The sequence below is a fragment of the Zootoca vivipara genome, chromosome 6 (genome assembly GCF_963506605.1).
Source record: "Zootoca vivipara chromosome 6, rZooViv1.1, whole genome shotgun sequence".
In the NCBI taxonomy this organism is placed as follows: Eukaryota; Metazoa; Chordata; class Lepidosauria; order Squamata; family Lacertidae; genus Zootoca; species Zootoca vivipara.
In genome coordinates this window covers 72,255,662-72,282,885 of record NC_083281.1, presented here as the reverse complement: position 1 = coordinate 72,282,885, position 27,224 = coordinate 72,255,662, and the positions used below count along the sequence as shown (strand labels likewise).

General features: G+C 48.3%; 1 protein-coding gene across 2 annotated transcripts in view; it reads right to left on the bottom strand.

Annotated features, from left to right (window-relative positions):
• Window positions 1-27,224, bottom strand: part of PHC2 (polyhomeotic homolog 2) — a 56,658-nt gene that overhangs the window by 17,963 nt on the left and 11,471 nt on the right. For both annotated transcript variants that reach the window (XM_060276117.1, XM_035117452.2), the window contains exons 2-9: window positions 22,009-22,231; window positions 11,879-12,037; window positions 10,301-10,378; window positions 9,963-10,127; window positions 7,296-7,379; window positions 6,696-7,026; window positions 4,882-5,303; window positions 3,746-3,923 (exon numbers count right to left, since the gene is read on the bottom strand). In XM_060276117.1, the coding sequence (XP_060132100.1) occupies window positions 3,746-3,923; window positions 4,882-5,303; window positions 6,696-7,026; window positions 7,296-7,379; window positions 9,963-10,127; window positions 10,301-10,378; window positions 11,879-12,037; window positions 22,009-22,231 (1,640 nt within the window). The remainder of the gene's footprint in view (window positions 1-3,745; window positions 3,924-4,881; window positions 5,304-6,695; window positions 7,027-7,295; window positions 7,380-9,962; window positions 10,128-10,300; window positions 10,379-11,878; window positions 12,038-22,008; window positions 22,232-27,224) is intronic.

The following is a 27,224-nucleotide window of genomic DNA, read 5'->3' as shown; positions in this document are numbered from 1 at the left end:
AATTACCCCCATAATTTTTAGAAGGGAGTTGAGGGAACGCCTCTTTCTTTGCCTCTAAACCCTGCACAGCCAAGCAATTACAAACAACACCCTACTTACCCGTCACTTTGACAACAGCCCCTCTCCACCACCAACCCGGGCACAAAGGTCTATTATCTATTTTTGACACACACAAACACCGATCCAAAAAAGGAAACCCCCAATCGCTCCCGCTGAGTGTTTCCCTTTGGGGACCAGTCCCACTTTTTTGGACTTGGCAACCGTGGATGGGAGAAATATCGTTAATAACAAACAAACAAACAAACAAACAAACAAACAAACAAACAGAGAAGTCTCCACCCCCACCCGCCCGCCGCTAACCTGAGTCTCAAGCGCAACAGCAGCAACTCCAAGTCCCATCGGAGGGTGAAGGAACAAAGGCCCCGCGTCCCCGCCGGAGCCCTTACCGTGGCGAGGGCAGCCGGGCACGGCGGCAGGCCGAGGCAGCCTCCGGGCTCCCGCCACGCAGCATCGGGAGTGGGGTGGGGTGGGGGGAAGAGGCCGGAACAAAGCGGGCAGAGTCGCGCTCTGCCTCGGCTGCGCTGAGCACCTGTTCGTCCCGGGAGAGGGAGGCGCGCGCGGCGGTGCCAAAAGGGTCCCCTGCTTCGTGCGCCCTGGGCGCGTGCCAAAACGCGCGCCGCTGCGCCCGCCGGGCCTTCCTTCCTGACTCGCTGGCTCGGGCCGCGCTCTCGCCGCGCCCGGGCTGGCCGGGGAAGGGGAAGCGCAAACAATGCCGCCCGCCGAGGGTGGAGAGGAGGGAGCGGGGGCAGCAGAGGCAGCAGCTGCCGGCCAGCCTCCGCCTCCTGTTTCCCAGGATTGGCTGCGCCCAGAGCCTCCGCCTCCCCGAGCGCGCCTCGGCGGCAGGGAAGGGCCGAGGCCGCAGCCTCCGGAGGGGGGGGGCGGGGGAAGGAGGGCTGAGCGGCAGCCGCGGGAGGAGCAACCCAGTCTCCAGTTCCCAACAACGGATGGCAAGATGCCCCAGAGAGCGGGAACGGGGGGCTCTCCAGATTTTACATTTTTTCCCATTACATATACAGTATAGCTCACTTTTCCTCCAAGGTGGTGTACCAACTTGCCCTCTTTTGGGGGCGGAAAGATTTCATTTCTCTTCATAATGTATTTGAATACCACTTTGGGCTGTTGTTTTCAAAAAAGCAATCTAGCAATGTATACATTTTATGGGATCACAGGCATTGTGATATTAGTAAAGGGAAAAAATTCATTTTTGAAATTTTCATTTTATAATTTGTATAAAATGGAACCGCTATAACAACAAATGGAAATTAAAAGATGAACAACAAAACTATAACATGGGCACAGAGGAGGAGTACAGCCACACACATGGGTTAAAATAACAAACTCTGAGCAAAGAATATTAGATTAGATATCTGATTATCAGCTCCCTCCCCCTTTTCTCCTCACAACAACCCTGTAAGGTAGGCAAGATTGATATATTGCTTGGCGCAAGGTGACTTAGTAAGCCTTGTGGCGGAGTGGGGATCCAAACCTCTGCTCTCCCTGGTCTTAGAATCCAGCACACTAACCACTACACTTGCTCTCTAGGTATTGGGGGAGGGGGAGTCTTGGCAGCCATGAAAATTCAGCTTCTCATTCAACTAATATCAGGATGCCACTGGCACCTGGGGAATGCGTGCTGGCTCTATCTATCTAGTTTCCACTTTCCATTGTTTTGTCAGCACTGGACAAAAAGAAAAAGGAAGCAGTGAGAGTGATTGAGAGCGAGAATGATTTTTGCATGAGCAGCTGGGGGGAGGGAGAAAAAGCAGGTGTGTGCTTGTGTGGCCCACCCCCCACCCCACAAAGGGTCTGCAGAGGAGAGGGGAGCAGCAGGAGCTGGCCATTGTTCCCTCAAGGGGGGGGATATCCGAGCACCCCCTCCTCTCCCTTGGCCCAAATGCAGATGTGGGGCTCCCCTTCCCCAAAGGAGAAAAGGTTTGCTCCATTTAACTTGATTGAAGGGACTGTGCAGCCAGGTCAAAGATCCAGCTGCAGTGCCTTTTGTCTGTGCAGCAGGCAGGCGGCAAGGGCCTCCCTCCAGCTTCCCAAGAGTGCAAACAAAAAAAGGAGGGGGCAATCGAACCCTCCCCGCCCCATGGAACTGGGACAAAAAGCAGGCAGGGATTGAGTACTACTATGCAAAGATGATGGAGGGAGGCGGGGAGAGAACAAACATTTTCCCTTCTCCAAAACAAGCCCATGCCGAGGGGGACATAAAAGCAGCCCTGCCAGGGTTGGAAGACAATAGCCTTAGAATCTCAGAGTAGGAAGGAATCCCAAAGGGTCATCTAGCGCAACCCCCTGCAATGCAGGAATCACAGCTAAAGAATCCCTGACAGGTGGCCCTTCAGATATTTAAATATGGCTCCATCATGTCACATTTCAAAATTCTCCAGGCTAAATACAATCAACTCCTCATGAGATTGGGTCTCCAGGTCCCCTCGGGAAGCCTAAACCAGTTCTCCTGGGAGAACCAGATGGGGCAAGCTAAGGAAATTTCAATTTTTACGGCTTATTTTTCATGAATGTGCATGTTCGGGTGGGGTGGGGGAATGGAAAACATGTCTCTCAGAACACTAAAAAAAACGGCCCCTGGATCATCAGCTCAGCTCCCCTTTCCACAACAACAACCATCTTCCAATATTGCACAAAATGCCACCCGCACATTTGTGAGCACATTTCCATAGCCAGGGGACTAGAAACTTGCTCTTTCAAAAGGGAAGCTGAATATCAAGATTGTCTGAGAAAAGAGCTCCAGCCATCTCTGTGGAAATCAACCTGTTGCCTTCCTGATGTTTTTGACTACAACTCCCATCATCCACAACTAAAGAAGGCATAGATGTTCTAGGTGGTATCTCCCTAAGGATTCCATACCGTCCATGCACTTCCAGAATTTAGGGCAAGTTTCTAGTCCCTGAGCAACAATAAAACTCTAAAAGGGAAAAAATTCAGTAGCTGGGGGCAAGTAGGGTTTCCAACACTTTCTGGCACGGGAAGAAAATACGAGGGTTTGGGGAGCTCTCTTGCACTGTGCCCCTTTCCCAATCAACCAAATCATAAGAACGACGTTAAGCCAAGCCACGTACAGAATACATATCAATTAATTCAGCTTGTAGAATTCACCTTTCCTTTAAAAAAGATCAGACAAAGAGGGCTTTGTCTCATCCAGGATACCACTTTCTACTGCAGCCAACAAACAGCGTGCTTCCCCCACTGCTTGATTCTCTGCAACTGGTACTCAGAGATAGACTGCTCCTGAACACAGAGGCTCCCTTGGAGCCATCATTGCAAACTGCCCACGATTTGTCATAACCCCACAACAACAGATAGGAACATACAGCGCCACCATAGCTGTCAAGTTCTCCCTTTTTTTAAAAGGGAAATTCCCTTATGCTGAATAGGCTTCCTCGCGAGAAAAGGGAAAACTTGACAGCTATGAGCACCACTCTGCCCCGGAGTGCCTATTCAGAAGTACTCCTTGGGATTCAGAAGCATTGCTGCAGCAGGCAGAGGCAAGTAGAGTTTGACAACCTTCTCCTTCCTCCCGCTGGAGATTGCACTAAAGAAACACAGCTCTCTAGTTCCTTTTAAAGCAACCCTGCAGGAGAGGAAGGGCTGCAAAGATACAGATACACACACACACACACACCAGGCAGCACATTTTCCTTCCCAAAAGAGGACCCCTTACCGTGAGACGGGGTGGTCCCAGTGCCCTCAGAGGCCTGCTGCTCAGGAGGGGCCGCCAGGGGTGGCGTCGTCAAGGCGCCCTGGGGTGGGAGTAGGGGCTGGGCAACCCGTGACTCTGCCGGGGGCTTCTCTGCAGGAAACGGGTCTTTCCTGGAATTCTCCTGGTTGCTGAGTGGCGGCTGCGGAGGAAGGACGAGAGAAACGAGGGAGGAAAACATCAAGAGCAGGGAGGAAAACATCAAGAGCAGGGGGAAATAAGAGGCCCCTGCTTGCCCTGCTGCAGAGGTCTATCTGCAGGCATAACCCAGTCATTTATGAAAGGTGAATTATAACTATAGGAATGATTTAATTGTTTTTATAACTTCCTTTTTTGGGGGGGAGGGTACTGTATTATATTCCTTTGCCACACACTGCTTTCATGGCCTCATTAAGTGGGTTCCTAATATGTAAAAATAAATAAATAAAACCAAGAACAGCCCTACTGGAGCAGGGCCAAAAAGGGCCTACGTCCTGCATTCTGTTTTCACAGTGGCCAACCAGATGCCTAAACGGGGAAGCCCACAGGCTTCCAGTTGTTGTTCCCCCATCATCTGGTATTCAGAGGTAGACTGCCCGTGTATGTGGAGGCTCCACTATCAAAACAAACATCCATGTGGCTTTCTGAAGTCAGGGAGAAAACCCAAAGCTAAAGGAGTCAGGGTTTGCCCAACAAACTGAAAATATTTGCCTTGCTCTGGGACGTTTTTGTGTAATTCGCAATGCGCTGAGGGCAAGGGTGGGGGGAACTTCTAGCCCAGAGGCTTGAACAGCCCCGACAAGAGTTCTGCATTTGGTCCATGGGGCCATTGCCCAAACCACAGTCACCCGTCCTACGTGCAAAGCAGCTCGCCATCACTTCGAAGCCTGTTTGCAAGCAGCTTGTATCAAATCCACTTGCAAGAGGGTCCCCAAAAGACAATCCCCTTTTGAGTCATCACCTGACCTCATAAGGGTGATGGACAGGTGCGTGGCCCTGCCCACCTGCCCAAGGTAGCCTGCCTTGGGAGGAAAGGCCGGGGGGAGGGGGGAAAGGATCCAGTTCCACCCCTCTGCCCCAGTCCTCACCCCAAAATAAATGCCCCCCCAGGCCCAACTCACCGTCCCAACAGCTGGCTGCAGTTGCAGGATGACGGCCGAGGCATGCTGGAACTTGCGCTGGCCAGAATGGTTAGGGCAGCCGGCGGGTCTGGCTGGGGAGCCACTTTCCAGCCTCTGGGCCCCCAGTGCTGGGGGTCCAGGGGGATGTGGGGTGTGCTGCTGCAAGGGCTGACTGGCAGCGGGCTTGTGCTGGCTGGGGGCCTGGCAGGCTGGCAGGCCGGTAGCGGGGGGCTGGTTCTGCAAGGGCCCTTGGGCTTGCAGGCTGGGGGGCGCCCCGAGGCTGGGGGTCGGCGGAGGGGGGACCTGCAGCTGCGGAGGCCTGGGCTGGAGGGGTTGATGCGGATGTTGCTGCTGGATCACAAATTGGTGCTGGATTGGCTTCTGCTGTTGCAACAGCTGGTGGGTCTGTAGCTGGGAATACGCTGGAGGGGAGAAAGGAGCCAGTTAACTAATGCCACTCCATATGCCCTTTAAATCATCATCATCAAAATAAGCCAAAGATAGATAACACAAAGAAATACTGTATCAGCAGGTTGAAAGCAGCATTGGGTTGGACATTCTAACAGAACCTGTCGTTCCAAAACACTACCAAAAGAAAATGCTGATTTCCCCATAAATCCATATTATGTTGTTGTTGTTGTTGTTGTTGTTGTTGTTGTTGTTGTTGTTGTTGTTGTTGTAATAATAATAGGTTAATCGTAGGTTACTGTGGACCCAATTTTCTCAAGCCATCAGTTTTATTTTTACTGGAGTAAATCAAACAAATTGGTATATAAAAAACCCCAGTATCAATCCATTTGATTTGCTTCTGTGAAATAAAAATAAATGAATAAAAATAACAGAATAAGAAAAAGAAAAACAGTGTGATATATCCACTTAATATTAGGTTAGTAAAGTACTTAAGACTGTTTGGAAACCCCGATTTCTCATTGTCCTGTGGAGAGGGGAGTCCTGTGTTTCTGCATTTGTGGTATACAGTACAATATAAAGTCCCACCAAACATCATGCTCTACCGACTGAGCTACCTCACACGGGATTCTGAAAAATATATTAATGTAATCATCAGCCAGTTACTAATAAGTGCAAGAAGTAGTCACCAGGTTCCTTGGAACAGCCTTTGCCAACCTGCACCCCATCCAGGTGTTTTGGGCGACAACTCCCATCCGTTGCCACCCAAAACATCTGGAAGGTATCCAGGCTGGCAAAAGCTGCCTTAAGAGTCGGCTTAAGAAATATTACAGTATTATGAAAAAACTTGGCATGAAATTAAAAGAAAATTTAAAAAAAGAATAAAGAAAAAAGAAATATTACAGTATTGGAAGACAGGAGTGCCTGGCGTGCTATTGTCCATGGGGTCACGAAGAGTCGGACACGACTAAACGACTACACAACAACGATGATGAATTTGCGAGCAGGATTCGAACTATGAGCCACAGTAGGAATTAAGAGTTTATTTTATGGTGGTTATGGCATAACCATGAGAGAATGTAGGATGCAGCAGGGGGGAGAAATTAAAAACACAATGGAAAACAGGAGGGGGAGTCAGGAAAAAACAAAGAAAAATACCGGTATGTTTTGGTATTTATGAAATTGTTGGTGTGTGTGTTGTTGTTTTTTAAAGAGTCAACTCTAGATGATTTCTCACTCACCCCTTGTTCGGGTGTGGTTCTCAAAAAGATCCCCCAGCCGCAGAAGCAGGGCAAGGGGACAGCCAACAACCCCCTTCTGCTACTCCACATCCCCAACTTTGCTCTGCCGCCCCGCCCCCCATGGCCTCGTGGCCCAGTTCAGCGGAGACAGGGCCAGTGCCTCACCTGGGGCAATCAGCGGGTGAGTCGTGGAGGAGGTCACCGTCCGGTTTGTGGAGCCGCCCCGCCCGTCCAGATTCCCAGCTCCCCCGCTGCTGCTGCTGCCACCTCCGCCACCCCCCTCTCCTTTCCTAAGATGCTCCGGGGCGTGTTCGGAGACGCCCGCCTTGCCGCCGGGAGCCTGCCCAGCCGCCTTGCCCTGAGATGCCGGAGAGGAGGTGGAGTGGCTGCTGTTGCTCGGGGTGGGCTTCATGGCCAATGTGGGGAGCTGCTGGCTCAGGGAGGGAGCCAGCCCCTGAGCGGCTGCCTGCTGGGTGCGGAGAGATGAGTTTTGTACCTGCAACAAGATGGGAGAAGAACAGACAGAGGTCAGCCGCAGAAGCCTGGTCCACCCACAGAGCCTACAGTACTGTCTACACCAACCGGCAGCAGCGCCCCAAGGTTTTACACCTGGAGGGGCTCTCTCCCAAAAGCTGGGGGTTGAACCTGAGACCTTGTGCATGCAAATCATGCGCCTTAAAACAGTGAGCTTTGGCTTCCCTGCCCTTCTTTCTTCCTGCTAAAACCGCAGACACACACCCAGACCCTCGTCCTCCCGGTTCTTACCTGAGCTGTGGTGGTGGGTGGCTGGGTGGTGGTGGCCCCCTCAGGCTGCACCGCAGCAACCGTGGCCGTGGGCGTGAAGATGAGCTGCGGGGAGAGAGGGAGAGCACGGCCTAGGCTCCTAGCTACTTGCACAAGGTTACTCTGCTGAGCCTGGAAATCACAGGAAACGGGTCCCCTTATACATCACCCGTTGCCGTCCCAGCAGAGAGATCACAGGGTGGGGGTGGGGTGGGGGGGAGCAGCCCCAGGAAACCACAACCATGCGGGACGGAGGGGAGGGATGCACCAAGGAGCATGCTCAACGACTCCATGCTTTGGGGACTTTGAGGCTGGATTACTGCAATGCAGTCTATGTGGGGCTGCCCTTGGGCTTGGGTTCAGAAGCTCCAGCTGGTGCAGAATGCGGCAGCCAGATTGCTGATGGAGGCATCTTGCCAACAACACATGGCACCGTTGTTGAAGCATCTGCACTGGCTGCCTGTCCGCTTCTGAGCCAGGTTCAAGGTCCTTGTCTTAATTTACAACTTAGGTCCAGGGTACCTCAGGGATCACCCAAAACCTTCTATCCCAGCTAGATCACCGAGATCATCTGCAGGAGCATTGTTGGCCGTTCCCTGATTCCACGAGGCTCGTTTGACAACCATGAGAAACTGAGCCTTTAGTGTCACCAGCCCAGTCCTATGGAACTGCCTGCCACTGGAGATTCAGCAAGCGCCTTCTGCTTCAACTTGTAAACGCCTGCTGAATACTTTTCTATTCCATCAGGTCGATGCAGGCAGTTAAGAATACATCTTTCCATAATAGCTGACTTCCGATTTCAACTTTTTAATATGGCTCTCATTGTATGGTTTTTAGGTACTACTGTTGTAAACTCCTGTGATATTTTTGTGCATAATACTTTCATTTTATGTACCGTATAAATAAAGTGGTTGCTTCTGAACTTTGGAGCATTCTTTCCAAGGTTACGCCAAACGTATCAACAGAAATGAAGAATAGGGATTCAAAACGCATATGCTTTTTTCTTATATTTTCCCAGGAAGGTGATGCAATGGAGCCCATTTAAAATCAGGAACAGATTTTTCACGGACCATCTGAGTTGTGCATTTGGGATGCACAGTGTTTCTTAAGTTTACAAACCAAGATGCCACCTCACCCAGGAAAGGAAGCAAAAACAGCAAAAGACTATTAGCTGCTTCAGTAAGACACAGGAGGGGGGAATTTCTCCTGGAGTAGACTGTAAGGGGAAGAGGAAAGCATATACTGCAACAGTTCGCAAGGTAACACATTTGCAAGGGTAACTAGAAAGGTCATAGTTTTGTCCATTACCAAAGTGTGACCATATTTAAATATATATATATATATATATACCAAAAGTGGAGTGTACTGACTAGGTTTTAAAAAAAACCCTAGTGTGTGCATGTTCCACATCCAAAAATAGAGGCTCACTGTCCAAATTCAAACCACAGTTTATTCAATTTTTAGAGCATTTCCCCAACTGTTAATTTCTGCGTTATATCTGAGCCTCTTCAAGAAATATGGTGGAATATAATGCAAGCTTAGCACTCATTTCTGTGTTACTTGAAAAAAATAATTCCCCGGAAGCAAATTACACTGAACTAAGAGCTAAACTTGCCCTTATGTGAAAACTCACTATGTATCACAGAAATTAACTGCTAGGGGAAATTTGGGGAAATGGAATAAACTGCCATGTGAAGGGAGCCACAGTCTGTGCATGAGAACTTCTGAATGGGCTCCACTGCAAACCATGCTCTCGCGACACTCAGAACCAATTCCGACGCCCTCCACCACCTTCTCCATACCACCACCACATCAAAACTGCGGGAAAACCTGAATTACTGCATTGCACACCATGTGGGCCTTCTCTTGCGCTAGATCTGGAAGCTGCATTTGGTGCAGAATGCTGCAGCACAATTGCTGACAGGAGTGAGGCCTTGTCAGCATATAACAACCCTACTCTGAAATCTACACTGGTTGCCAATTTGCTACCAGGCAAAGTTCAAGGTGTTACTATTAGTATATATAAAGCCCTTAACCTGGGACCAGTTTACCTGCGAGGTTGCCTTACTCCTGCTTCAATCTGCGGTGCTGGCACTGTTACATGTGCCCCATAATACCCACACATTTGTAAGGAAGCCATATTTTAGAGACAAAACCCTACCCCTCTGGAACTCCCTGCCTATTGATGTCAGCCAGGCACCTTCGTTGTACTCTATCCGGCGCCTACTAAAAACAATTTTGTTTCGGCAAGCCTCCCCAGAAATGTGGATGCGAGGTTTAATCTGTTTTTTGTTTATTGTTGCTTTTATCTTTTGAACGTTTTCAAGAACTGTTTCCTACTGATCATTTTCTTTTTCTTTTTTTATTCCCATTGTAAATCGCTTTTGAGGGCATTTCTTTTTTCAACCGACAGGTGGTGTGTAATTCTATTAAATAAATAAAAAATGCTCAGGCTGGTGTAGAATGGGCAGAGGAACCGCCAGGGTGGTACCCAAAAGGGCAAGATTGTCTCAGCACCACCGGGATGCTCTGCCCTGCCCAGAGCCTATACCAGAAGGCACATGCCATCTCTCAATAGGCTGTCAGTCAGCTCCCCTGGAGGTTCCCAGCTGGCACAAACAGGGGATTCAAGGTGCTTTGCCAACTTACCATCTGAGCCCGCAGGTACATCTGGGCCTGGCTGGCGGTCAGGGTGGGGCTGCTGGCGTTGCCCAGGAGTACGGCTTGCTGGGCTATGCCAGAGGCGGCTGCCGAGTTCACGCCCTGGGCCCGGTTGATCAGCTGGGCAGCCGCAGGGGATGTCGCCAGGTTTATCTGGGGTGGTGGGGGGGAGGAGAGGGAAGACAGAAAGTGGTGGAGTGAATCTGGACGACGGCATGGAGCACCAGCAAGAGTGGAGTGCATCAGGCCCCAAGATGCCCCAGCTCCATGGGGCAACGGAAACCCCACAGCAGCCCTGCAGAGAGAGGGGCAGACTCAAGGCTTACCGTGGACTGCTGAGGCGGGGTCTGCGTGGGCCCATTGTTGCTGGACGAGGTATTCTGCCTGTTGGCTGCCAGACTTGCCTGGAAGGGCAGGCGGAGGGGGAATTAAGCAGAAGTCAGACATACTGAATCCATATAGCTGTGATTCCTGCAATGCAGGGGGTTGGACTAGATGACTCTATGATAGGAACATTTGCCCATTTACTTCACCGGTCGGCAGAGGCTCTCCAGGTTTTCTGGTGTGGGGCGTTCCCAGCCCTATACCAAGGCTTGAACCCGGGACATTCCCAGGGTCAGAATGTAAGGAGAGAGCCTGCTGGATCAGACCAAAGGGGGCACATCTAGTCCAGGATCCTGAACCAACAGATGCCCCGATGTGAAATCTACAAGCAGGACCACAAGTGCAAGAGCCCTCTCCCCTCCTGTTTGTGTCGATTTTGGAGACATTATAAAAAGAAATTTTAAAAAATCTTAATGAAAAGAAATGACATGTTGTACCTTATTTTGCCAACGCGCTTTGAGACCTTTTGTTGCACAAAGGAACTGACAAATGAAATTACTATTGTTACTAATAAGAATGGCAATGCGGATGTGTGAACGATCCAGTATAAATGATCCACTCCTCATGTATGGTGGTAACTCTGTTTAAGAACTTAATTCATTCCGGAGGTCCATTCTTAACCTGAAACTGTTCTTAACCTGAGGTACCACTTTAGCTAATGGGGCCTCCCACTGCTGCCACACCACCACCACCGCCACACGATTTCTGTTCTCATCCTGAAGTAAAGTTCTTAACCCGAGGTACTACTTCTGGGTTAGCGGAGTCTGTAACCTGAAGCGTCTGTAACCCGAGGTACCACTGTACTATTCTTGCATTTAAAAAAAGTTATTTGTTTCCATTTCATAAAATGTATATGCTGCTCAATCGTAAGAACCACAAAGTAGTTCAAAGAAAGTATGAAACAATAAAATTATGAACAAAACCAACCTCGAAAACAGATATGTAATAAATTTGAAGAATGGTTAAAATCAAAGATAAACTAAAAAATAGATTAAAGCACATGTCAGCTTCTATATACCTGAACAGGCCTGGCTAAACAAAAATGTTTTTTTGCAGGTGCCTAAAAGAGGATGGCAAAGGCACCTGCCTGAGGTTAATAGGCAGGGAGTTCCAAAGTGTGGGTGCCACCACACTAAGAGATAGATTTCTTACAAATGCGGAACTCTACGTGGCACCTGTAACAGTGCCAGCTGATAAGATAACGATTTTTTAAAATCTCATGAAGATAACAAAAACAAAGGCGACTTCCTGGTGTCCATTACATGCATCAAATACATGCTGAAAGAAAAACAACTCGCCAGTCTGGAGGGACCCTTTGCTATTATGCAATTAATCAAAGAATTGTAGAGTTGGAATTGGACCCCAAGGGTTGTCTAGCCCAGCGCCTGGTTAATTTAATTATTATGCATTTAATAGACCTCCCTTAAAACAACACCACCACCACCTTCCTTGCCCAGAGGACTCCACTTGGGGCAGGAGTCCCTCCCTCCAGCCCTCTCCCCCTGGCCCTAGAGGCCTACCTGCTGGACGGCAGCCAAGCTCTGGAGCTGGGTGCTGCTGAGGTGCTGCTGCTGCAGGGCTGCCGTCTGAAGCATGAGGTGCTGCTGCTGGGCGGCATACATCTGCTGCAGGTATTGTGCGGCTGTGTTGGGCTGGCGGTGCAAAGCCTGCTGGATCACCTGGAGGGAGAAGGACAAGCTGAGGGGCAAAGACCCAAAACAGAGGCAGCTGTGGGGGAGGGGGAGGCAAGGGGCGGAGAGGATTTCTTTATCAAGGCTGCACCTGGGAAGGGAAAGGGTTAACCGCCACCCCCCTGGGTGTGGGTGTGGGGAAACAGGTCACATTCACACCATAAGATTAAAGAACTATGATGACACTTCAAAAGTCATGGTTTCTTCCCCCAGAGGATTCTGGGAGCTGGAGTTTGTTAAGGGTGCTGAGCGTTGTTAGGAGACCCACTTGCAGAGCTACAATTCCCAGAGTTCCCTAGGAAGAAGGGGTTTTTTTTGCTGATTTTGGCCTTATATTTTCACCAAAAAAAAAAGCTTTGCAAATTTTTAACACAGACCTAAATTTATTTTTTATGCATTGACTTCCCGTCCTCCCCTTCCATGGTTTCCTTATCACCCTTGAATGCTACATATTTCACACATGCTATTCCACACATCCATTTTAACCTATTTATCTTAATAATGAATGCCGTCACTCATATTTCAAGTCCTGCTCATGTTTTCATCTCGCTGTAGTAGCTCTTTAAATATTATTTTCTCTTTTTTTGTGGCATGACTTGGATTTTTTTTTAAAAAAAAACTTTATTCAAATTTTTATGATACAAAAAAATTCAATAAACAGAATAATGCATTGATTACAAAATAAACAAAACATTAATAACAATTAATAGTAATAATAATTAACTAAACTAAGCTCTTTAAAGATTCATAAAAGGTCTCCAGCCCTCAAGGAATTTTTCCTCATTTTGGTCTCTATAATCTTTTGCTGTTAATCTCGCTGGTTCTGCATTCTGATCTACAGCCTTTTAAAAATGTGTTTCGGAAGGGGTTCCTGCAGCTGGCCAAAGGCGGGTTCTAAATATCATAATAACCATGGCATATTGAGTCACACCATTGGTCTATCTGAGCATTGTGGCCACCCTGACTGACAGCTGCTCTCTCAGGGGTCCCAGGCGGAGTGACAGACAGAAACTATTCCCAGCCCAGCAACCCAAGATCTTTTCAGAACTGGAAATGACTCCAGGGTGGGAAAAGCGTGCAACTCCACTGAGCTACGGGGACCCTCCCCAAAAGGCTGTGTGTGCACCGGTGGGATGGGGAGTTAAGTGCAAACGCAGCTGTGGGCAAAAACGGTTTCCCACCCCCACAGAAAAAAATAAGGGTCAACAGAGTCTGGGAAATTCAAGCCCCAGGAAAGCATTACCACACCAGGCGTGAAAGCAGCATGTAATCTACATTCAAAGCAATTTGCCACATGGTGGAAGGAGAGGAGAGATGCATCCCATCCTTGTGGCCCTTCTCACTGTCACACATTGCAGGTGGGGGGCACAAATCCCACCCCCTGGCCCTGCAAGCTAAAAGCTGGAGGCACTTTTATGCTCAGAAAGGATTTGTGCAGAGCATGTTTAAGAATTATTATGCGAGCGCACACACACACACACATTCATTCAGTATAAAATTACAAAACAAAGTGTGAAAACAAAATTTGCCCCAGAAAGAGAATTTAGGGCTCATATCGCTGCCCAAGAATATGTGGACTCAGACTACTGCAGAGATAAGAACTCTCAAGTTAAGTGCTTCTAAGAGTGAGGAAAACCTCAGAAATCTCTGCACTGTTTTGTGGAATTGCATTTCTTACGTGCTGAATACAACCAACTTGCAAAATTTGGCTTTCCTGGTGTGTTTTTCTGCTTTTATCTTTCTCCATTATCTGCTCTACCTTTATTTGGAAACGCAACCTCTGTATTGCTCCTTTAAAACGTTTCGTAACATTCATTGGGGTTTTTGTGTGTCTTTTTGCAATTTTGATGTTACATTAATGAGAAAGTAAACACACACACACACCCCACCAAGATCACTGATCCAGGAGGGCATTAGAACATTTAAGGCGAGCTCCAGCCCAAAAATCTGATGGGTTCCAAAACCCTCCAGGTTTTCTGGGCGGGGGTAGGGGGTGGAAGAAGTAGGAGACACCCTGTTTGCACAAGCAGGAAGTTTGCTCCACAAGCAGGATCTCACCCAGAAATGCAAATCATCAAAACATTAAAACTGCAAAACAACAACAACAAAACCCTAAACAAGTTTGAAATTCACATTTAAAGGGTAATCAACAACGATTTGAATGCAACAGAAAACAGCAACCTTCTCACTGACATACATCGCAGAATATAAAAACAAGGATATTCACACTGGAGGGAGACCTATTTACTGAGCTAAGTAAATCGAGACACTTGAAACTACAAAATTTGCAAAGAGACTGGAATCCTCACACTTGCTCTATAAAACACAAAGTGTGGAATATTCCCTCCTGTTAATAAAATTAAGAGTACCACCAACCTAAAGAAAAGTTTGTTACAGCTATGAAAATATGATGCCAATGTACAGCGTGTGTGTTGATATATAAATATCCATATATGAAATGGCCTGAACCTGTATAAGCAAGATTCATATTATTAATAATTATTATTATTTCCTTTTATACTTAACAGTTTATAGTTTATAGTTTGTCATAATAATGCAGATCCAATATCTTTTCATATCTATCTATCTATCTATCAATCTATCTACAGTCATACCTCAGTTTAAGTACGCTTCGGTTTGAGTGCTTTCAGTTTAAGTACTCCACGGACCTGTCTGGAATGGATTAATCCACTTTCCATTACTTTCAATGGGAAAGTTCGCTTCAGGTTAAATACGCTTCAGGTTAAGTACTCTGCGGACCCGTCTGGAATTGTTTAATCTACTTTCCATTACTTTCAATGGGAAATTTCGCTTCAGGTTAAGTACAGACTTCCGGAACCAATTGTGTACTTAAACCGAGGTACCACTGTATCTATCGATAGATCGATCTTGAGAATGACAGAATAAAGGTTTGGATGGGTGTTTAAATACCTCATAGTACTGCCAAGCTTCCACCGAAAGGAGCAGGGTTTTTTCAGGGGAGGGGGGAGGTCAAAGGTTAACTGGCATCAGCAAGGGTCTTGAGAACTTTGACCTTGCAGAGAATTTCCAAGCTGCCTGCAAGGAACTAAATGCTCCAACCATCACTTCTGCCCTCTGCCAGCATTCATGCATACCCCGGGGAGTCTTAAGCAAGCCTTTTGGGCACTCCCCACAGCCCCATCCTTGCTGCGGGGCGGTGGGGGGGGGGGGACAATAGTGCAAAAGCAATAAGAACAAAAAACAGTTCCTCTGAAGCTTCATTTTTTAAAAAGAAATACTGGTGTGCACCCAAAACAAGCACCCCAAAGAGCTCCAGTGGTATGGCAGACAGTTCTGGGGTGCAATGCCCAAAAGGGTGACAATATTTGAAGGTTTTGCCTTTAAAGCCAAGGAAGAAGGGACATGCTAGAGGTGTGTAAAAGGATGCAGGGCACCGAGAAAGTGGAGAGGGAAAAGGTTTTCTCCCTCTCCCATCACACCAGAATTCATGGACATCCAATGAAGCTGAATGTTGGAAGTTTCAGGACAGGTAAAAAGACAGGACTTCTCTATGGGGCACATACTTAAACTAGGGAACTCCCTCCCACTGGCGGCAGTGAGGGTCACCAACTTTAAAAGAGGATGGGATAAATTCATGGAGTAGGTTGTCAGTGGCTCTGCTCTGCCTCCACGGTCAGAGGCAGCGATGCTTTTTGTTAGGGCAAAATTCTGGGTGTGAGAATACTCAGCCACCCAGCTCATCAGGCAAGGGCCTGTGGTCGTTGCGGAGTATAAAAGGAAGGAGTCCAGCCACGATCCGGAGCAAACAGCAAGGTTTATTACTGCACAGCAGGTTCAATGTCAGACTGAACACTGTGAACAGGGCTGCAATAACTTTTAAAAGTTCCCACCACCATCCCATAATGCACATCGAAAGCATCATACATATATCACTTGTGACAGGGTAAAAAAACATCAGAAAAGGGGAAGGTGCAAGGGGCATTAGCATACAGGTAAACAGGAGGTAAAGAGGATTAACATAAGGTAACAATGCAATGTCCCAGGACATTGATAAGCAAGTACCAGTAAGTATCTGGGAGGGGATCCTTGAGTACCTGGAGGGGAAAAACAATGGGTCCAGGTATGTGTATTGCCTCTGGCTTTGAGGGTCAGGAATGGCAGGAGATGGTACCTGAATGCATTATGGATATGCAGAGAAGCACCACCCTGGCTACGTGACCTCTCGCTTAAAGGATTATGGCTGTTCCCTGCATCCCTGAGAGCCCTTGGCCACAGTCGCAAAAGGGGGTTTCATATTAGAAATACAGATACACGGTATTCATTCATAAAGAAATATGGTTTATTACACAGGGCTTGATCTTGAGGGGTTCATGTTGGTGCGATACTAGAGTGGTGTTGTAGGATCAGACGGGGTCCCATTGAGGGCATTTGTGCCAATCTTGATTCCCAAATGAAGCCTCGTTTGGGTGCCCCCCCCCTTATAAAATTCCCTAACACTTTTGAATCCCAGTTGCTGGGAATCACGGGAGGGGGTGGGTGGGTGGGTGCTGTTGTACTCAGGTCCTGCTTGTGGGCTTCCTAATTGGGGCATCTGGTTAGCCACTGTGAGAACAGGATGCTTCTCCATCTATTTACAGAGGCTGCCTGACGCGGCTGATTTGGGGCATCACTATGGGATAGGGGCAGACGCAGAATTGAGCAAATAAAACAGGCTACTTCATCCCATTGCAAACCTCTTTCGGGCTTTTTGCAATTTCACCTCCATATCCGCAGCTGCTGCCTACAAACCAGCCTTTGCAGACATAAAAGATGACAAGAAGCTTTCCTCAAAAATTAAACCACAACAAAAACAAATATGCTCGCTATGATGAATTCTGAGCCAAGCAGCAGTCTCTTTGCTTTTTCAATGCAAAATACATGCACCAAGCGGCAACTTAACTAGAGAGCCGAAGGTGCAAATGGGACATATTTCAACCAAGAAATACAGCCAAAGCTGAGGACACTTTCCCAGCCTCCTCCCACACCCACCCTACCCCAGGGGGTGTGATATATTTCACAAGTGACCCCCACAAAACACAGGCACAAGCAAGCAGCCAAGAAAGCCGTAGCACAGCTACACAAACAACCTGGATCTTTAGCTCTGCAACAATAACAGTAATAAACCTTCCTCCACTGGAAGCATGGCTTGGGGGAACCATAATCTTTTCCCACCCTTATAATCCCCCATCAAGGAAAGAATCACAGGGGGGGGTCGCCCCTTTGGGTCCCTTCCAACTCTACAATGCTACAATTCCCACAAACACAATCTCTCCTGGCAAGATACAACAATGATTCAGTGGGCAGAGTACATGGCTTCTACTGGGCCAAACTGTTGGGTCCATCTAGCTCAGTACTGTCTACACTGGCTGGCAGAGGCTGTCTGGGATTTCAGGTAGGGAATCTTTCCCATCTCTACCAGGAGATGCTGTTGGGGACGGAACCTGGGACCTTCTGCATGCAAAGCAGAGGCTCCATCACTGGGCTCCATCCCTTCCCCATTTGCAAGATACCGTGGAGCTTAAAATAGGAAGGCCAATTCCACACACCCTCTCACTTTTAGGGTGTTACGGAAAATTCTGGGTGCGAGGCTGCTCAGCCACCCAGCTCGTCATGCAAGAGCCCGCGGTCCAAAGGAATGAGTCCAGCCACCAACCAGAGCAAAATAGCAAGGTTTATTGCGCAATAGGTTCAAGTCAAGACTGAACAGCGGGAGCAGGGTTGCAAGAACTTTTAAAACTTCCCACCTAAATCCCAGAATACATTTCCAAAGCATCATTCCTACATCATAGTTACATAGCTAAACGTCAGAAAAGGGGAAGTACATACAATATTAACATACTGGTAAACAAGATTAACATAAGATTAACATGCAGCAGTTGCAAGCCTGGGAAAGCAACAAAAGCAAGGAAAGGGCTGAGGGGAGAAGCTTTTCTCAGCATCTCCACCATCTTGTGGCAGAGAGTTCCATAGGATGGTGTGGCCTGGCATGAAAACACAAACACACACACACACACACACACACAACTTTTGTTCCTAGGACCTGGGAGAGACCAGGGTTCAAATCCCCACTTGTCCATGAAGCTCACTGGACAACCTTGGGCCAATCACTCGCTCTTAGCCTAACCTACCTCACAACATTGTTGTGGGGTTTAAATGAGAATTTGGACCTGAGAGACCAAGGTTCAAATCCCCACTTGGCCATGAAGCTCACTGGGTGTCGCCTTAGGGGCCAGTCAACGCCTCTCTTAGCCAAAACCACCACATATGCCACCTTGAGCTGCTTGAGAAAAACAAATGGCCTATAAATGAAATAAAATAAATAAATAAACTTTCTTGGAGCATGCAGGGAATCACATTTGTGCTTTCAATGCTCTCCACCCCCAAATGCAGGGAGATGCAGGACTCTGGCAGCTTCCAAGCCAAGGGAGGGGACCCCATTCCATCCCCCCCCCCCCCGAATCATGGAGTCTTCTGGGCACAGAAGCTGTCGAAAGCTCTTGCAGAAAATGAGGGTACTTACGTCCCGTGGGGAAGACCCAGGAGAGCTGGGCCTCTTCAAGGGCTCCTGGATGAGAGGCTTCGGATGATGGGTGGCCCAGGAGGGTGAAGAGGCAGGCAGACCCAGCAGCAAGAGCCAAGAGCCTCTTTGCACAAGGAGATCCTAACACACAGCTTTGGGGGACATGGTGCTGCAAGGACGAGGGAGTTCTTCCTGCCCAGCCCCCTTGCTGCCATCCACGCCCCCAATTCCTCTGGCCCCAGATTTCCCCCGCTTTCCAGAGGCTGTCTCCAGGAAATCCCCGCCTCCCTGGGTGAAGACAAAGGTGACCCCTGGCCTTTGGCCTCCGACCCCCACGAGCAAGGGGGGCGGGGAGCTGGAGAGGCAGCCCGGGATAAAGTTTCCATTCAGAATCTCGCAAGGATGCAGGAGAATCTGAAGCGCAGCTCACTTCCCACCCACCTCCAGAAGCAGCGTTGCCCAATCTCAAAGGAAATTCCCATTTTTAGATGAAAGCAAAACGGGGGAGGGGGATTTGAATCAAACGCACACAGCATGGAAACAAAGAAGATCTCTACTCAGGCGCAAAAAAACTGGGACATTTTTAAGGAGAGACTGCAATTTGTTTTCCTTTAACAACAACACAGGTATGTATCTCACAAACTGGAGAAGGATGAAATTGTACACAGTATTTAATCAGATCCTTTACAAACAACCACCAGAGAAATAAATAGTTTGAAATCCTGGCTGGGACAGCTATATAGAAGGGTTTTACGAGAGAGAGAGAGAGAGAGAGAGAGAGAGAGAGAGAGAGAGAGAGAGAGAGAGAGAGAGAGAGAGAGAGAGAGAGAGAAGCTGAGTTCCTACCCTTTTCCAGGTATTTTGTTTAACTGTATTAGGCAAGATGGACCCACCCCGGGTTCTTGGAGGGACCCCCCCCCCTATTATTATGGTTCTACCCAACTCAAACAAAGATGTTGAATCTTACAGGGCAATCTCATTATTAAACATAGATCCAAAGAGATTTTCCCAGCATCCTGGCTGAAAAACAGGCACTGTTTGCTCCCAGTTGCACACAGGAAGACAGAGTTGTTTCATTTGTAAACGAACTATCTCAAACGGATTTTTAATCCAAAACTTCAAAGCTAAGGAAAAAGGAGGCTCTCATTGTGTATTGGAAAATGAAAAAAACAACAACACTATTGTTATTTTAAGAAGGGGTGGAGGACTTAAAAGCCTTGGAATGTGGCCAACTCTACTTCATTGGTCGGCCATCTGTCAGGACTCCTGCATTGCAGGGGGTTGGACTAGATAACCCTTGGGGGGCACCTTCCAAGTCTACGATTCTACTATTTCGTCTTACTGCAAACTGCCTTGGTAGATTTGTGCTGGGAAGCGTTTGACATATTGGCAAATAAAAAGTAAAATAAAAAAAATAAAATCCACAGCTGTTGCCAACCAACCAAAACTTCCAAACAACTAAATTAAAACTGGGAGGACAAAGCAAACAACAGAGAGAGAGAGAAAAACAGGGCAGGTGACCCTCCTTCCAGGGCAGTACGTTTTGGCCCATCGGCTGGCTTTTAGATGGTTCAGCCAGAGACATGGCAGAACCACTTGCCCTCAGAGGAGGCTGCTCATTACACTCCTCAACGAGTCCCTGCTCCAAGGAAGCCACCTCTCAACCAGGAGGCATGCTAAGATCGGCAGATCATGAAGAAGAAAACCACAGCAGGCTCCCTTTAGGGTGGGTTATCACCCAGATGTCCAACATTTGACAGTCATCAAGGCACAAGTCAGTCGCCTTTGGTCATTAATTTTGCATGGAGCATCAGCTGTACTCTCAAGTCAGAGACAAACACACACACACTCTCAAGAGGTTACACGCAACTGCTCTCCGAGACCCACTAGGGGGCGATGCTGCCTCACCGATACCAGATAAAATTGATGTGCGAGGACCAGAGAGAACACACCAACTTGCACAATAATAATAATAAAATCAGTTCAGACTCCATACATTACAGCACAGCCAATTCTGCAGTTCTTGGTGGTCATTCACGGAAAGGCTCGATGGGTTCAAACACGCCTTATTATCCCTTATACACCCAGTACCTCAGTGCAGTCTGTGGGAGAGTTTCTCTTGCAAGTTCCAAAGATCTCCGCAGTCTGCTCTGCAGTAACTCAGAGCAGGGCTTTTAGTGTGGCTGCCCCTGCCCTGTGGAATAGCATCCCTAGGCGCCCACTAGCTGCACTTTCTGGAAACAGCTGAAGCCATTTTTGTTCTGACCGGCTTCCCCAGCTGGAAAAAAGGGGTCTTTACCACCAGTCTTGTTTTAAATCAGGCATCCCCAAACTTCGGCCCTCCAGATGTTATGGACTACAATTCCCATCATCCGTGACCACTGGTCCTGTTAGCTAGGGATCATGGGAGTTGTAGGCCAAAACATCTGGAGGTCCGCAGTTTGGGGGTGCCTGTTTTAAATGGATTATGGTGGTTTTTGTGTTTCTAACTGTTCTTAAATACCTTATAGGTAAATCGCCTTGAGACAGTGGTTTAGAAAATGATTTAAAAATCAGTCGTAATAAATAGAATAATAAGGAGGATGACAACGACAACAGGAGTCAATAATCCAGATTTTCCTTGATATTGTGTGTGTGTGTGTGTGCACGTGCGCTTGGGAAAATAAGTAAGCAATGTACAGGCCTCCCGAATGGGAGTCAGGTTGCCACGCTGCAAGGACTCCATTGGCCTGACCCATCTTGCATTCGAACAGCCCCAAATGGCCCAGGCTGCCTATGCTTGCACATGCTCCCACATCTGCAAGAGGCAGCATGGTGTAGTGGTTAGAGCACTGGGCTAGGACCCAGGAGAGACCAGGTTTCAGAGCCCTTCTCATCCACAAGGTTCGCTGGGGGACCTTGGGTAAGTTACTATCTCTCAGCCTAACCTACCTCATAGCGCTGTTATCAGGATGAAAAGAAATTAACAGGGGGCAGGGCAGGGCAACCAAGTATCTTGCCTTAAGATACATGGGGGGAAGGTGGCATATAAATCTAATATAAGTGAGAGTCAATGTTGTGGCTAGTGAATTGGACCCGGGAGAGCAGGGTTCAAATCCCCACTCATAGGCCGTGAATCTCCCTGGGTGCAACCTCTGGGGCCGGTTGCTGACCTCTCAGGCTAACCTACCTCACAGGGTTGTTGTGAGGATCGAATGAAGAAAGGGAGCGCCTTGTATACCAAGGGCAAAATGGAGAGGGGGGGAGAAAAGGTGGGGTATAAATGTAATAAAATAACAATACAATAGTACAACTCCTCAGCTGGATCAGACACAAAGTCAAGCAGGGAGTGGATTATCCTGGTTCAAGCCTGAGGCACCTTCTCCCCGTCTGCCATGCTCCTCCGAACAGGAGGGCCTTTCCGCCCTCTTCCACTTACCTGGACGGCCTGGCGATCGGGGATCCCTCCATACACAGAGATTTGTGGCCCTGCCTGGCGTCCATTGCTGGTGGCCGTGGCTGCCGTGGCGCTGCTGGTCGGAGGGGGGGCTGGCAGCTGCTCGTTCTCCATGGTAACCATCCAGGGCACCCGAGAGGCGGCAGAGGACGGGCGGAGGCCAAGATGGCGGGGTGCGTGGGTGCGGGTGGCCGGCTGGCTACAGCTGTGAAGAGATGGGAAAGCAGGTTACCAGAGGATTCGCCCTGAGAGCAAAGCTCACCTCATAAGGATGTAAGAAGAGCCTGCTGGATCAGGCCAATGCCCCCCCCAAGTCTAGCATCCTGTTCTCACAGCAGCCAACCACATGCCTGTGAGAACCAGCAAGCAGGATCCAAGGACAAAGGCACTCTCTCCTCCTGTGGTTTCCAGCAACTGGGATTCAGAAGCATGGCGGCCCTCTCCCTCCATGCACTTGCCCAATCCTCTTTCAAAGCCATCCAGGTTGGTGAGTGTCCCTGTGGCAGAGAGTTCCACAGTTTATGCGCTGCGTGCCGGAGTCCTTTCCTACCAATGTTCAGCTTTGTTGGATGTCTGTGAATTTTAGTGTTATGAGTGAGGGAAATAAATGTTCTCCTGTCCGTTTGCTCCATGCCATCTATCATTTTTAAAGCTTCTGCAATGTTGCCGCCTCTTCCTCGCCTTTTCTCTAAACTAAAAAGCCCCAAATGCCACAACCTTTCCTCATAGGGGAGTCTCTCTCCATCCACTTGAAAATTTCGGTGGCCCTCTTCTGAACCTTTTCCAACAATAATTCTGAGATGAGGTAGCCAGAACCGTACACAGTATTATTCCAAATACGGTCTCTCACTGTGGATTTGTGTAATGACGTTGTGATATTGGCACTTGAGTTTTCAATGCCTTTCCTGATAATCCCTAGCATGGAATTTGCCTTTTCCCCAGCGGCCACACACTAGGCCAACATATTTGCTGAGCTATCTACAACCTCAGCGATGGTGTTGAAAGAAGATTTGTGCTCCAAGGCACAGCAGTCAGGGGCCGGCCCTCCAGAGCTCCTGGCTTGCCCCTCAGAGCTCTCCCCAAGCCCCTCCATGGCTGAGCCTTGCACCCTCCTTCAGATGTTTTGCCTGACTGGAATATGTCTTTGCACTTGGACAATGCCTCTTGCTTGCCTGGATGGGACACAGATGTGGGAGTCCTGAGAACTAGCCGGCTACACAAAGGTAAAAATTCACACTTGCTGCTCTGCCTATTTTTGCCTCTGCCCTCCCTTCCCCGGCACGTGGACCCTGGAAGACTGACTAGAAGGTAATCTGGCCCTCGGGCTGCAGAGTTTCCCCGCACTGCGGGACTAAAGAAGGGAGCTTCTGGTCCCAACCATTTACAAAGCTGGTTGAGCAGCTTAGGGCACATAGCCATAAGGGAGGTTCCAGAAGGCCGATGAATAAATTCATAGAATCACAGAGTAGGAAGAGACCCCCAAGGGTCATCCAGTCCAACCCCCTGCAATCCCAGCTAAAGAATTCCTGACAGGTGGCCACCCAGCCTCTGTTTTAATACCTTCAACCACCGCCTTCTGAGGGAGTCCGTTCCACTGTTGAACAGCTCTTACCCTCAGAAAGTTCTTCCGAGTGTTTAATCGGACTCTACACTCTTGTAATTTGAATGGAGTGGTTTGGGTCCTGCCCTTTGGGAGCAGCAGAAAACAAGCTTGCTCCTCCTTCCATGGGGCAGCCCTTCAGATATTTGAAGATGGCTATCATATCACATCTCAGTCCCCTCTTGTTCTTCAACTCCCTCAACCGTTTCTCATAAGGCTTTGGGTTTTGATACGCTTCCAGTGGTAAAATACTTTAGAAAGTGCACAGATGCAACGGCAGTTTGGAAAACAGGTAAGGTGGGGAAATGGTTTGCAATGAGGTAGCCGGTTTTCTTTCCGCAAAAAGACTCTGCTCCAACTGCCAGCTGCCCTAGGGCTGCCAAGCTGAAAGTGAGCACATTCTGGATTCTGCCACCAGCAGGGTGACCTATATAGTCCCTCCTGCCTCCCAGGAAGACCATCATGGCAAATCCATCGGCCAACAAAGAACAGGCTACTCCATAATTCCCTTTTTTCTTTTGCATCATGCATCTTTCCCCATACCCTCTGGTACTCAACTGTGAGCCTGCAGACAGGGGCTGCCTTATTTCCTAATACATGTACAGAGTTTTGAAATTTTTCAAAATATTTAAATAATACAGGTTTTAGCAATCCATATTAGGGCAAAACCTTTGTGAGGCCAAACAAAATGCCGTGAAATAGAGCAGGAAGAATTCTTTATCAGGCTAGGTACCGGTAGTTTCTTTAAAAAGTTGCTCTTGGTGCTAGCTGAGCCATTAGTATATGCATTCAGAAGTGCTTCACAATAATAAATAAAATTTAAAAAATAGACTGGGTCTCTGAAGCCTTCTGCATGCACACACACACACACACACACACACACACACACACACACACACACGGGCCTGGACATATGGCAACACATGTCAGAAGTGTAAATTTTGGTGAATTTTCTTAAAAACAGCTCAAAAACTTCAAATTTTGGGCCAAAAAACTGTCTGGGTTTTCCCTTTTTGAAATATGGCAACCCTAACACATACCATATCTGTTCAATAGTAAGTCTATTTAGGATCGCAGCCTGACACATCTAATATTCTGGGCACAAGTAAAATGTCCCTAAGCAATAAAACAAACTTTTTTTAAAAAAAGCATAAAACCAAAAGAAAAAAGAAAAACACATGACAATTAAAAATAATAACAAAATACCGAAATCCAAAAAACAGACCAAATAAACAGCAAAATGAATCCAGCAGCAAAATGCATCATTCAGAAACTCATCTTAATCTGCCCAATGCTTGTGTTTGCTTTGCTTTTTACTTAGGGTCAAAACATTCCTAAAAGCCTGTTAGTTAGACCTCAAGAGTCACACAAAGCACAGCACAGACCAATGGAATACGACTATGAGGAAGGCAATTGTACAAACAATTGTAGGGAAAAAAGGAAGGAATGAAATGGTATAATCTCACCTGCCCCTTGTGGGGAGGGCTTAGCTATGACCTTTAACACCTGGAAGTTCTTTTGTTTGTTTGTTTTCTTGAAAGTCTTTTATAAGGAAGAAAAAGTGGAGATTAATAAGGTCTTTGCCCGAAACTGGAGTGAAAGAAATAGCGGAGCAGGAAAACTGGCACACCGTAAGACATGATGCACAGGAAGCTGCCTCATCTTCCCTTCAGCCGACCTAGCTGGGCACCTATCTGTTCTAGCCTTCCCCAGCCTAGTGCCCTCCGAAAGCTTTGAGGTAGCATTGCATAGTGGTGAGAGTGTTGGACTAGGACCTGGGAGGCCAGGCTTAAAACCCACACTCAGTGGGTGTCCTTGGGCCAATCATTCACTCTCAGCTTAAACTCCCTTCAATAGGGTTGCTGTATTTCAAAAAGTGAAAATCCGGCCACAAAAGTTGAGCTCTTTTTTTCTTTGCAAAGTTGTTTTGCAAAATCTCAAATAAAGGTTTTGAGCTATTTTTAAGGAAATTTGCCCAAACCTCCAACATGGGTTGCCATATGCCTGGGCACTGTTTCTGATTGCCATATTCTGGCTATGTCTGGGAAATTCTGGACGTATGGAAGCCCTACCTCACAGGGCTGTTGTGAAGATAAAATGGGAGGTGAGGGAGAAGAGCTGAGATCCCTGCAGGCAGAGTCTATCCTTCCCTTTCACAGCTGCCACAGCTACTTCTAGCAGCAGTGAGTTCCACAAGTTCATTACACTTCTGAATTATCTTTCTCCCTCCCCCTGCCTTCACTTCTAAATCTAGTCGTTGCAGATCTTCATCTCCAAGCCTCCTGACTTGCCATCCACAAGCCCCGTTTAAGACCTCCAGCGATCACTTTACTCCATCCCAGATATCCACGTGGGTGGAAATAACACAATCATCTGGCACGTGAAAGCCTAGGAGCCCACTGGAATCCCGCTGCCTGTACACTGCCTGCAAAATTCTACTCTGCGACCTTGAGGTCTAGAAACTTGCACTGTTCAATGAGGAAACCCACCAGGAAGCTAACTGTTTCAGGGCAAGAGCACCAAGTAAGCACAGTTCCTGTCCACAACAGCTTGCTGTCATGCGCACCAAAAAAAGCCTTCAAAGCCAACAGCACAACCTCTTTCCCCAGTTCACAGTCCACCTTCACAGGCTCTCTTCACCTACCTCCAGGCTACCGGGATTTGTGGCGCAAGTCGGAAGGCATGCACAGTCTTCAAGCAGATAGCAGGACCCCTGCCCAGGAGTCCCCAGCCTCAGCTCCACGCTCTACTCCTTCAATCCTCCACATCCCCCGAAACAGACAAGATCATCCTCTCCGCAGACCTGGACCTCCAGATCAGGCTTGGAAAAGGACCGTTTTAGGCACCCTGGTAGTGGGCCACAGCCTGAAGCTAAGAGGCGCGCATCAATGTACAGCTCCTGGTGGCAGGAGAAGCGCCACCCGCTCTGCTGTCAGTGGATGTCATTTTGGGGTACCGTGTTGTGCCCGAGATCTCCTCCTGCCGATCTGCCTTTGTTCCGCTACCTCCCCCCCCCCTTGCACAGCCCAGCAATCGCACAGATACTCCAGGGTTGGGAGGGGGGAAGAGAGAGATATAAAGAAGAGAGCCTAATTTCCTGATGATTATGATGTCGCTTAGCAACCACCAATCAGGGCCTCGTCGTTTTGCCTGCAGTATTTCATGCAAATAGTTTCAGGGGGCTGGTGGCATGCGCACGTTCCTTTTAATCTCAAAGGGTCAGCCAAGCGGCTTAGCATGACTCCCATGGGGCACGTTAAGAGACTGATACGAGCCTGGGGTGTGCGCGGAAAGACACGAGTGCCCACCTCACACCCAGGAGCTTCCCAGCGCAGGGAGGACCGTGGGCCAAGCTCAAGGTAGGCACAACCGCACCGCGGAAAAGTGGAAAGAAAAGGGATGTCCCCGCAGCGGCCGCAATCTATCCCGGTCCAGCTGGCAACAGCACATTTTGGGGCATGGGCACAGAAACCTACTTCTGCCAACAATGAGAGGGGACCGCTCCCAAGTTTCAAGAGCCTCCCCTTAGCAAGAGTCGATTCAGATTACAAGAGAACTTTCTTATAGTATGAGCTGTTCAGCAACAAAACAGACTGTG